At 44.5% G+C, this 12,204-nt stretch overlaps 1 protein-coding gene across 12 annotated transcripts in view; it reads left to right on the top strand.

Moving 5' to 3' along the window:
* Nucleotides 1-796: 796 nt before the first annotated feature.
* Nucleotides 797-12,204, top strand: part of TBCEL (tubulin folding cofactor E like) — a 35,699-nt gene continuing 24,291 nt past the window's right edge. For 2 of the 12 annotated variants that reach the window (XM_084803592.1, XM_084803597.1), the window contains exons 1-4: nt 797-2,855; nt 8,267-8,372; nt 9,764-9,913; nt 11,897-12,036. In XM_084803592.1, coding sequence (XP_084659718.1) covers nt 9,781-9,913; nt 11,897-12,036 — 273 coding nt within the window. In that variant the 5' untranslated portion in view covers nt 797-2,855; nt 8,267-8,372; nt 9,764-9,780. The other 10 variants (XM_084803587.1, XM_084803589.1, XM_084803586.1 and 7 more) reach the window with 10 other exon arrangements.

Consider the following 12,204-nt stretch of genomic DNA (forward strand, 5'->3'; position numbering starts at 1 on the left):
TTCCCCTTTTTATTGTTCACCTCTTGGATATTTTATTGGATGTAAAGCAGCATATAAATCTTGTAAAAAAATAAATGTTGGGTTATGCCCACCGCTATGTGTAAGGATGACCACACATATTGGCAAGACCCACATCTGTGAACATAACACTTGTCTTAGAACAAGTAAAATTCTGGCAACCCTGGTGAAACATTTCCAGGAGGATAATAATGATAAAAGTGTGAAGATGTGTAGAACATATACAATCTTGGGGGGAAATAATTATACAACCAGTTAAGAAAGAGGGTGGTCTACTAGATTTATGAACTAAATAATTGGTGCTTAGCGGCCTCAATGATGATATTGATTGGATGGCAGTCATATAATGAACATTAGTATCTAGGATTTTGATTATAACTAGTTCCTTGCTATTGTTGATATGATTGCCTTTTTGTAAGTTTTACACTTGTTAAACTCCCTATGGGAAGGTTGATTATAATTTTTTCCTTAAAAGTTATGTTTATGGCATGTATTACCTTACTTGTTGCTATGTTTTAGTGGGATCAGGTTGTATGACAGCTAAGCAGTGTGCTTCTTTCTTTAAGAGACAACAGCTTTCACATTTATTTGACCTACTTCTTCATGGAGTTGGCCTAATTGTCGATACATCTCAGGCGAATTCCTTTTGGTTGGTGCTATATAGGCTTACATCGCTTAAAGATGGATCCGGAAGGATAGGACTAATATTGAAGGTATTTCCTTTGAACATGGATGGTAATTTGAGTAGTGAGTCCTCTAATTGAGTTATTTTAAGATTTTGAATATATGGGGAAAGCTCAGAAACTAATCTGGTTTGATCTACTTTTATAGATGCTTCCTGCTTCCATATTTGAATTTAAAGCTTCAATTCAGACCTTACTGATCTGAGGTGAGCAGTATTTCACAGCATCCAGTCTAACTATATGGTGAGCTTTATCTGAAGCAAAGTTGATGGGATTTTTGCAAATAATGGGGAAAGACCGTAAGATGTAAAATCAGTATTATTTCTTTACTCCCAAAAAGCATATGTCCTGAGTGGTACTGTTTTGGATATTGGATTTTTTTTTTTATCCATGCTGAAAGCATACATTTTAAGTCTTGTAAATCTGTTAATGAAGACCACCATTTGAAATTTGTTTGGCAAACAATAGCACTATATTCAGCAGATTGCCCTTGTAATTTCAGGCTCTAAAGTTTGTAACTGGGTTGTGATTATGTTTTGTCTGTCCTTTTAACCCTTAGATATTATGTGGTTAGTTTTGTTCACTAATTGAATTTTAACTGCACCTTTTGTTGTACAATTTTATGCTTGCAAAATTATTTTATTGTTGTAGTACTGTTATTTGTGTGTGAGCTTTGCAGTTCTCTCTTGATCTCTTATTTCTCTTAGGATTCCAACTCCCCTCGAGCCAGCTATCTGAGGGAAGAACTATGTGACAGTAGGAGCAACCCCTTGGCCTAGCCATTATCTGATCTGTTCCCAAATGTGGTGGATATGGGTGTTCCCAGAGAAGGGTTGCTCTCCAAGATAGCCAGAACTTGAGTAGATATCTGGCATAGTATGAGGGAGTCTGCTCCTTTGTTCTTATGGTTCTATGTCCATAAGAACCTAAGAGCCATGCTGGATCAGACCAAAAATCCGTCTAATCCAGGATTCCGTTCACACAATCGTCAACCAGCTGCCTCTGCGAAGCCCACACGTAGGACATGAGTGCAACATTGTCTTCCTGCTCTTGTTCCCCAGCAACTGGTTTAAAGAGGCATGCTATCTGTGATGCTGGCGATAATATATTGCCATGACTACTATTACTACCATTATTTAGGTTCTCAAGGGTGCAATGCTGTATGTGTTTAAACAAAGTCCTGCAACTCCCAGCATCCCCCAGCCAGCCATGCTGTCTATGAGATGCTGGGAGTTGTATGATTTTTGTCTCAACTGCGCCCTAAAACACTTTTCTCAAACACGAGTCAAGGCGTGTTTGAGCTCTTGATAGCCTTAACCTCCATTAAGTTATCAATCCCCTTTTAAAGCCCTTCAAGCTGCTAGCCATCCCTGCCTCCTGCACAGTGAATTCGTTTCGTTTGCTCTGTGAAGAATATGCGAAACCCTGTCCCTGAGACCAACTTCATTATAAACACGTTCGAAAAGCACCATTTCCAACGAAAGCCACTTTGAAAACTTCTTGTGGAAAGGCAGCAGCCTATAAACAAACAAATTAAAGGCAAGGACACACACACACATAAGAAACTGGTCTGGCCCGTAACAGCTTCACCTCCAGAACATTCCAGAATATTCCATTCTGGTTCCCAGGCACCTGTGGGAATGCCAGGGGGAAAGGGGGGCCAGTACACCAGCCCTTCCACGCCTAGTACCCCCACCCCGATTTTGGGGGGACTACAACTCCCAGCATGCCTAGTCATTGCCCATGCTGAATGGGGCTGATGGGAGTTGAAGTAAAAAATAACAGGAGGGAACCAGGTTGGGGGAAGGTTGCCCTAGGCTGCGTGCATCGTATTGAGAAGGCGACAGCAGCAGCATCACAAAGTCATTATGAGGCACGAGGAGGGTCACGTGAGGGGGGTGCGGCCGTTGGCGGTTGGTGGCCGCCAACGGCTCTCACTTGGCGCCAACTGTGGCGGTTGGGCTGCTTGGGGGGGGGGAGGGGGAGACGGGCGGGAAGCAGCGCGCGCAGCCGCGAGAGGGGAAGGGGGAGAAAAGGAGCGGGGGGGGGGGTTCGACGCGCGATGCCTGCCGGGAAAAACACCCCTCCTCTACAACCGCCGATGTCTCCCAGCAAGGCGTAGTAGGCCGAAGCCAAGCCTCTTCCGTCTCCAGGGTAACCGCTCGCCTCTTCCGCCTCGCCGAGGACGCTTTCACGTGACCTGCCTTCCTGGGGAAGTCACGTGATGTTTGGGTTTCTCCTCTCCCTCCCTGCCCTCCTCTTCCATCCCGAGCGAGCTGTTTCCGGGTCAATGCAGGACGCTGCGGCCGGACAGGGAGCCTAGAGCGGTGGGGTCCGGTGAGGAAGGGTGGGTGGGGAGAGGAGGGCCAGTGGCTGAAATTGGGAGGGGGGGTCGGAGCAGGTACCTCCCCCCCGTGCAACCTCCCTTGGTCCTGTGATACGGAAACGCAAGGGGTACATGGGGGTGGGAGGGGGCTGCAAGCTGCGAGGAGCCTCCATGTTATGGGGCAGCCTACCCCCGAAGTACCAGGCGCCAGGGGTAAATAGCAGGGGAAGGCCGGCCACCTTCGTGCCCTGCTTAGGAGTCTGCAGAGGCGTCAGGCTGTCCGCTGTTGGAGACGAGATGCTAGGTGGGCCTTTCGAGCTGAGCCCGCGAGATGGCTCTTGCCTCTCTTTCCTTCTCTTTCTTTTTAAGCTATGATAGCTAGCCATGGGGCTGCCACGTTCAGAGACAGTCCGCCTCTCCCTCAAGTGCCAGCTGCTGGGGACTGACAAGAAGGGTTAGGATGTGGCCCTCATGCCCTGCTTGTGGGTTTTCTGAGAAGTACCTGGCTGGTCCTTGTTCGAAACGGGATCCTGGGCTGGATGGTCTGATGCTTCTAAGCCTTGATGGTTAACGACTGGCACCTCTGTAATCAGAGGTAGTCTATTGGGATAGGCAACCTCGTGCCCTCCAGGTGTTTAGGACTACTGTTCCCTTAAGCTCTAGCCAGTGGTCAAGGATTATGGGAGTTGTGGTCCAAAACATCTGGAAGGCACCAGCTGGAGTACACAAGAAGGGAGGTTTGTGCTTGTGGCCTTCCCAGAGGCATTTGGCTGGTTGTTCTCAGAAACAGAATACTGGGCCAAGTGGACATTGGTCAGGTCCAGCAGGGCTGCTCATATGTTCTGAGAGCGGGCATGATTCAGCTGTGAGGGTGCCTAGGGTGAGTAGATGCTGTGGAAGATGGAGCTCCTTCATTGTTTTAGTAGTGGCCTTTGGAAAACAACAATAGAACAACAGCGTGGGTCAGAATAGGTTGTTGGCTCACAGTGCTAAAGTTGGTGAGAAAAACCTGTGCTAGTCAGAATTGCCTCTTTTACGCAACAGTTTAAGGTAGTTGCATCTTCTATGTGTGATCATAAGGGCGCTGCTCACTGTTGGAGGGGACCTCCCATTCACACACACCATTGCCCCCAGTAATTGGGGGGGGGGGACCTGGGCCTTGTGCCTTCTGTCACTGGCTGAATTTATTTATTCACAAGGCCCCTGTGCTGTTCATTACATTTGTTATAGCACTCTTAAGTGTCTGGGAGTTGGCTATTTATACTATTGTTGCTTATGTGTTTCACAACAGCCCTGTCAGGTAAGTCGCTAATATTCCTGCTTTTTATAGACTGAGGCTGAATAATGGTGACAGGCCCAGGGCCACATGTTGTGTGTCCTTGACTGATAAGATATTTAACAAGGTCTCCTAGGCGTGGTTCAAAACATATTTCAAAAATGAAGCATTAATTCTTATAGAACTATAATGCATGCCTAGCCATGGTGTCCCACTTGTTAGGCATTAGTCATTCCTTAAAAGTATGTTTTTCTTCACTATATAGGTATCATGTGGCTGCCATTACAGAACCAGTGAAATGATTTGCTGTAAGGTACTTATATATTAAAGTGCCTGCTTCAGCTGTAACAGCATATAGTGATAAAATAATTTAGGGTGCAATCCTATGCATGTTTAGACAGAACAAAGCCCTACAACTCCAAGCGTACCCCAGCCAGGGGCATTTTTCTGTCTAATTTATTATTATTTATTTATTGAATTTATATCCCACCTTTTTTCCTCTTGCAAGGAACCCAAGGCGGCTTACGTTATCTTCCTCCTCTCTGTTTTATCCTCACAACAACAGCCTTGTGAGGTGGGTTGGGCTGAGAGTCTGTGACTGGCCCAAAATCACCCAGTGAGCTTCCATGGCCAAGTGGGGACTAGAACCCAGATCTTCCTGCTCCCAGTCCGTCACTCTCACCACTACGCTGCACTGGCTAAACATGCATAGGATTGGGCCCTTAATCTGAAGAATTATTAGCATATTATTTCCAGACATAGGAGGTGGCATCAGGAAGGCTGGTCCTTTCTCTTTAAGAAAAGGGGACATAAGTTTTTCTGCTGCATCTTTCCAAGGTCCATCTAGTCTAGTATTCTGGTTCCATGAGTGGGCACTGTGTTGCTTGTTCTTAGTATCTGGTATTCAGAGGTATACAGTCTCTGTACTCAGAGGGGACTGTAGCTCGATGGTAACCCACGCTTTGAACATAAAAGGTTCCAGGTTCAATTCTCCATTTAAAAAGTGAAAAAGAGGGATTATATATCAGCAGTAGGACACCTGCCTTCCATGCAGAAAGTCCCAGGTCCAAACCCTACCATCTCCTTTTAAGCAGGATCAGATAGCAGGTGATACGAAAGACCCTTTTCTGAGACCCTGGAGAGCGCTCTGACAGTCAGAGTAGGCAACACTGGGCTAGGTAGACAAATAGTCTGACCAGGTGTAAGCAGCTGTTTGTGGGGGGAAAGAAGGTCTTAGGTAGCAAGGCTGGAAAAGCTCCATCTGAATCCTTGAAGAGCTTCTTGCTCTTTAACATAGACCAGCCTGGTAGCCACCAGATGTGTTGGACCGCAACTCCCAACATCCCCAGCCAGTACAGAGGATGTTTGTAGTCCAACACATTTGGAGGACACCAGGTTGTATAGATGGTACTGGGATGGATAGTCCAGTGGTCTGACTTAGTATGGGGCAGTATCATCATTATATGGAGACAGGTACACTCGCCTTCGTACCAATCACATGATGAGAGCTTCACAAGCATATTCTCAAGCTTGTTTGTTTCATCAGAAATTGGACAAATTAAATGCTGTTGCCCATTTGCTTCTCTTGTATATTTATAACTTACACCTCTTTGGATAAATGTTACGATAGTGCAGTCTTATTTAGCATGTACTCACAGATCTTCTGTTGTCATAGACAAGGTGACCTTGCCTTATTTGCTTAATAGCATAGGGCAGGTTAATTAACTCAGGACGTGAGCAATCCTCAAGCAATTGCTACTAGACTCCATCTTAGGGGTTTGGCTTCCTGTTGATGTTTTTCTACCATATTGGCTCATCTTCTAGTTTCTAGAATCTCAGTGCAGGCTTGTATTCTACTGGTATTCTTGATCAAAGTTTTGATTTACTCCAAAGCTCAGGGTGGGTAACAATTCCTTGTCTCATCTATCTTCACAACAACACAACTGCAATTCCCATCTTCTAGCCTGAGAGAGACAACTGGATGGGAGACCACCCACTAACCCCCACGAAGAGCCACCCTGATGGAAGAAAGATAGGATCTAAATGCAATAGATCACTATGCCTGAACTGTGCTTATAATCATTTATAGGCTCCATGCCTATAATCTTATACAATATACCTTTATAAACCTGTGCACACTAGTTTTAGAAGTCAGCGTCCAATGTTGACATGCCTGCATGAGGAGGTTCTTTGGATTTGTCCCTGTGCTGGCTATCACAACTTATTCCAGCATTAGCTAATATTTTGAGTGATGATCAGTCTGCATTGAACTGGCTTTTAACTGGTTCTTTGTTTAGGCAGGTGAATGGCAGCCACCCCCAGCCTGTTTTGAACTCAGCTTCCAGAATTCTTGACCATTGGCCATGCTGGCTGGGGCTAATGAGAGTTGAAGTCCAAAATATCTGGAGGGCAGCAGGTTGGGGAAGGCTGGTGTACAGTAATGGAATAATAATAAAAAGGCTCTTCCAATGGCACATGCTTTAGCAAGTTGAAAAACTCTTCGCTATATCTGTAGCATAGGTGGGTAAGGGGTCGTTTTTGAAGGTCTTCCAAAGAATTGATTCTCTGTGTGTTGCAGGCAAGAAATACCTCCGTTTCATTCAGTAAAGGGCATGTCTCTCTTTCGTGTAACTCAGGTTTCTGTCCATTTGGGAACATCATATTTCTTTTAGTTGAACCTTGACTCTTGGGAAAGGGAAAGCATGGGTTTCCGATTCCAAGAAAATCTCTTCAGTTGTGTCCTACTACTCTGTTGGAAAAGCCAAATAAATCTTTACTTCCCATTGACTTTTTCACTTGTATCTTCAAGGTTGGGGCCTGCCTGTTTTCCCAGTTCCTGCTTCTCAGAGTGCAGGTGGCTTTGAGTTGGTTTCAATTTACTGCTCTTCAGAGGGAAAAGCACACTCAGAAAAAGATTACCTGGTCCCCATGTATGGATTTATTGTCATTTGAGGTGTTGAGATAAAAAATACTTCAAAAAGCCAGATGATCGATAAAATATGCCTTTGTAAATCTCGGCAGCAGCAGTTGCCGTTAAACCTGTAGAACCCTTTTGTGTTTAGTAATTCTTCCATGCAACTTCTTGACCTTTATCTCTAAACTGAGTTAAAGTAAATGGTGTATGTAGAATAGTCTGCTGCCTGCTAGCTTCTTGGAGAAGAAAGGTCCGATTCAAGAACATTTTGCTTAAAATTGTGTGTGGGGCATCCAGATCCTCAGAACGTGGCCTACCTACCAGTCTGCCAGAGAAACATCCTAAGTCAGGACTATCGAACTTAAGGACCAAGGGCCTTTTGGGGAACCCTGGAATGGCCTGCAGCATCCCTTGCAAACACAGAATAAATTAATGAATAGGGCAGATGGGCTGGCCCAAACAATGGCTGCTCCTGCGTACCAGATTCTCAATATGAAGTGGGGGGTGGGGGTGGCCATTTCTGTACTCTGTGAGCTTAAGAGGAACCTTGCTAGATCAAGGCAAATGTCCATTTAGGCCAGCATCCAGCTTCCCAGAGTGGCCAGCAAGATGCCTCTGGGAAGGCCACAAATGGGGCATGAAGGCAACATCCTTTCCTTGCTGCTGCTTCTCCCCTTCACCTCAGCAACTGGTGTTCAGTGGTATACTGCTTCTGAATATGGAGGTTCCATGTTGCCATCATGGCGAATAGCTGATGATGGACTCCTCCATGAATTTGTCTGGTCCATTTTAAAAGCCAGTGCAGTCCTCTGCATGTAGGACTTTTTTGTGTGTCTTAACATGCATAGGATTGGGCCCTTAAGCTAATGCCAGTCAGAAACAATGACAGGCATCTGGCTGGCTGCTTTTTAACAGTATGCTGGATCAGATGGACCTTCGTCTGAGCCAGTACAACTATTTGTATGTTTTTAGGAAGGAGCAAACCAAATTGTACATTTTTTCTTAAAGCCAGCTTTCTTTTCTCCCCATGCCCCCATCCCCAAATGCAGTGAATTACCTGGACCTGTGATGTTTCTCCTCTGAAATGATGAAGGGATGAGTGGATTCTGCTGAGACTTGTACCTGCTAACCTAGCAAGAGCTGATGCTGAGACCAGTAAGTAACCCCTTTGTGGGAGTGGGGAAGTCCTGAAATAGGCATGTAGAGTAGAGGCAGACCTGAGGCTTGCAAGATCTGCTTTGACTGGAACCCCAAGATCCACAAACTGAATTTTAAGCATATGCAAAACACATATGCTTAAAATTAAACAATTCTGATGCTAGGAATTTGTTTTCAGCAATCGAACTGAGTTGCAGTCTTCTACAGAAAGATCCACTCTTGGTTTTACACATACACACACACACACACACACCGGATACTCTTCATTTCATGGGAGAGGAGTGATTTTGTTACTGCTGTTGTCAAAAAAAAAAAAAAAACCCAACAACCCTGGGAGTCAGGAATCCTTGCTGATCTACTGCAAATCACACAGATCTATCAGTACAGTCCTGACCTACCTTCTGCCCACTTGGTTAGTCCCTCAGTGTCCTGATTTTATTATTCATATTTTTCACATTTAACAGTGCACAAACTAAAAGGAAGAAGAGTGACCTAGAAAATAAAGGTTACATTAGCCAATCTGATCCTCTGTGCCCAGGTATTAGATGCCCAGCATAGATGCACATTAAGAAAGAAAAAAACCCTAATAGGTATATAGTTTTGAACCCTTAGGAATGTTGGAAGCTATCTTTATACCGAGTCAGACCATTGAACCATCTAGCCAAAATTGTCAGACAAGGTTCTTTCCCTCCCTACTTGAAAATACTAGGGATTGAACCTGGGATCTTTTGCTGCAAAACATGTGCTCTACCACTGAGTTCCAACCCCTCCCATAGGTTCTTTAGATACCTGATACCAAGACAGAATAACTAGTTCCTGTGTTCATCTAAAGTCTGCAATTTGGCTTCTTTATCTCGTGTTCCTTCCAGTTTGTTTTAGTCATATTTATTAACATTTCTATACCACCTTATTTGTGAAGAAGCCTTGTAGGTGGTGACATGCACGTGCGCTCCTTTGAATTTCTTAGCCCAAGAGGTTTCCCAAATTTGTGATAAATGAAACATATTTCCCCCCTCCCCCCATTAAAGTTGGAGCTATGCATTACTCTTAGTCCTGGGAAAGATTGTTTTCAGTCTTTAAGTGTGAAGGTCCTCAGAAGATCCCATTCGGTATGTTTCTGTGCAAGGGAAACCACTCCCCTGTCCACCTTCACCCTTTTCATCACTCTCATCAGAAGTGAGGATGCTCACCATGACAAACATGTGTATGGACCTCTGCTCACAGGAGTGTTTCATTTATTTCTCACATTACACCACTTGGAGGATTCCTGATAGCCAATCCTGAATTACAGGAGAAGATGCTTTTTGGAGTTTTCAAATAGTCGTAAGTAGGAGAATGAGTGCTTGCCTTTGCTAGTGTAATGTTTCTCTCCTCTCCTTGAACCATAGAATTTCAGGAAGGGACCATGGATCGCACCACTGGGAGAAGTTTCATGCAAGTTCTCTGTGAGAAATACAGCCCTGAAAACTTTCCATACCGTCGTGGTCCCGGGATGGGTGTGCATGTCCCAGCTACACCTCAGGGTTCGCCTATGAAAGGTATAGATTCTGACTGCATCTCAACTTATGCAGAAATCTGGTACTCATCGGGCATTCCGAGGGACATGGTTGAAAAGTGTGGATCAAAATGGGTGTCCCCTTATTCTATTCTTTCCTCAGTTATGTGTGTGAAGGATGGAGAGGAGAGTGGGTTAAGCCTGTATCTGGTTTTATTTCAAATACAAAGCACTCACGCCCACCCCTCAACGCACCTACGTGTGTCGTTTTAAATTCCTGTCAGGTTCATTTGTATCACAACAATCCCCCAAAGGGAGGGAAAAACAAGGAAGTTATTTGGGTGGAAATGACAGTAACTTAGTGTGACAGGAAAGAGCAGAAATCAGTTGAGTCAGTCAAGGACAAAATGCACGAAATGTCACTCAAAATTAACCGCAACAGACTCAACAAAAACTTTCAGGCTGCTCCTCTAATGTGTGCTTTGAGTGCCTAGAAATGGATATTTTTTAAAATATTGCATATTTTAAAATGTTGCATCCAAAATAGTACAGCACTTGCAGCAACATAATTACTTGCCTCTCATTAGGCATGCAACCCTCTAAGTCCCCTCTGCTTGGCAGTTCCCAGAATGCACAATCAAACATACAGTTGCCCTTTTCATGTTCTTGTTACCGTGTTGTTCACGCTGAAACACCGTAACAAACAAGAGATTTGTGAAAGGGTAAGAGCTTAAAAGAGCCTTCCTTATGCCAGTGCTCAGGGCTATTAAGCAAACAGTCTTTTTGAACGTTCTCAATAAATTTCTCCATAACATAGTCAGAATAATTCAGTGGCTGTAACATTTTAAGACTTAATGGGAGATAGGAGCATGCTCAGATTAGCACATCAGTGCATAATGGGAAGCCTGCACATAGTGGACTCCAACTCATTGACCTGATTCACATGACAGAACTTCCCACCATGGCTTAATCTACCTGCAGGGGGTGTTGGGTCATGCAGGGTGCCCACAGGCACCATTTTCCATGGTTCCAGGTGGCAGGGTGATTTGAGGGTTGACCCACAGCCTAACGGGCCCACCATCAGGTTCCCATCATGTGCCAAAAGCTTACTCATGAGGGGTGCATGTGATCAGTTTGACTTGGGACCACCACACGCAGGCTTTGTAAGCTCACACACACACACACACACACACACCATCGCTATGCACCTAGCGGCCACATAAATAAAGCCGTTAGGAAACTTATTTACAGATGCATACAATTTCTAAATACTTCATATCTTCTTCCCCCAAAGTTGGATCAAGGGTAGTTAATGGTACATCAGTAAAGCCTCATTGAACACACAGATTTTTTAAAAAGGCACCCTTGCTGTTATATACAAAACTGGCAAACAGGATAACAGGATTCTGAGTGAACTCAATTAGAAATTCCAATTACTGACCTTGATGTTGATTTTCCTGTCTGTGAAATAGAGGTATTTAAGCTAAGACAGTAGTCTTCCACATTTTCTCATCTGGAATCCACCATTCATCCCAACATGCAACATAGGGCCCACTTATTTATTTTACTAGATACGCCTTTTTCCCTTCTCTTCTCACTCTTTTTTTTCTTTCTCTTAATAGAATTAAAAGAGAAATAATGCCACCTGTGTAAGCCTTCTTAGCCCTGGGCAGGAGTACCCAGTTGCAAGTCATGAGCCATCTGTTAAAGGCTAGTGAACTAAGTGACGTTTGGATAGTTGCGGTATTGTTTAACCTATGCCTGCCTTTAAAACATATGCAAGAAACAAAACGCCCAAAGGCCTGAGTCATTGTAACATGAATGATCAGACACAATTGACATAAGCCAGTCTGACTTTGCAAACTTGCTTATGGTCTGTGATAGGTTGCCCATCTCTCGACTGAGCTATTTTTCTACTGGATTTCATGTAGTCTGGCTTGGTTTTTGCTATGGATGGGTGGTCCTTTGCATCTACAGAAACAAGATCATCCCACAAAACAACGTACCATCACTCTTGCTTTTTCAGATCGTCTCAACCTCCCAAGTGTACTGGTGTTGAACAGCTGTGGGATAACCTGTGCAGGGGATGAGAATGAGATTGCTGCCTTCTGTGCTCATGTGTCCGAACTGGATCTTTCTGACAATAAACTTGAAGACTGGCACGAGGTAGAGGAAATTGTATGAACATCACTTGTTAGTAGTAACAAGAACAGCTGCCTTTGCTGCAGGTAGATTTGGTGGTTCCAGGTGGATTCTTGTTTGTGCCTTGGAACTGCCTGAGCAGATCAACAGTACTATGATGTGTCTGGGAAGTTTTTGAAGTGCTCCCTCCTT

The sequence above is a fragment of the Heloderma suspectum genome, chromosome 6 (genome assembly GCF_057233095.1).
Source record: "Heloderma suspectum isolate Gila_16-S chromosome 6, 16-S_ref, whole genome shotgun sequence".
NCBI lineage: Eukaryota > Metazoa > Chordata > Lepidosauria > Squamata > Helodermatidae > Heloderma > Heloderma suspectum.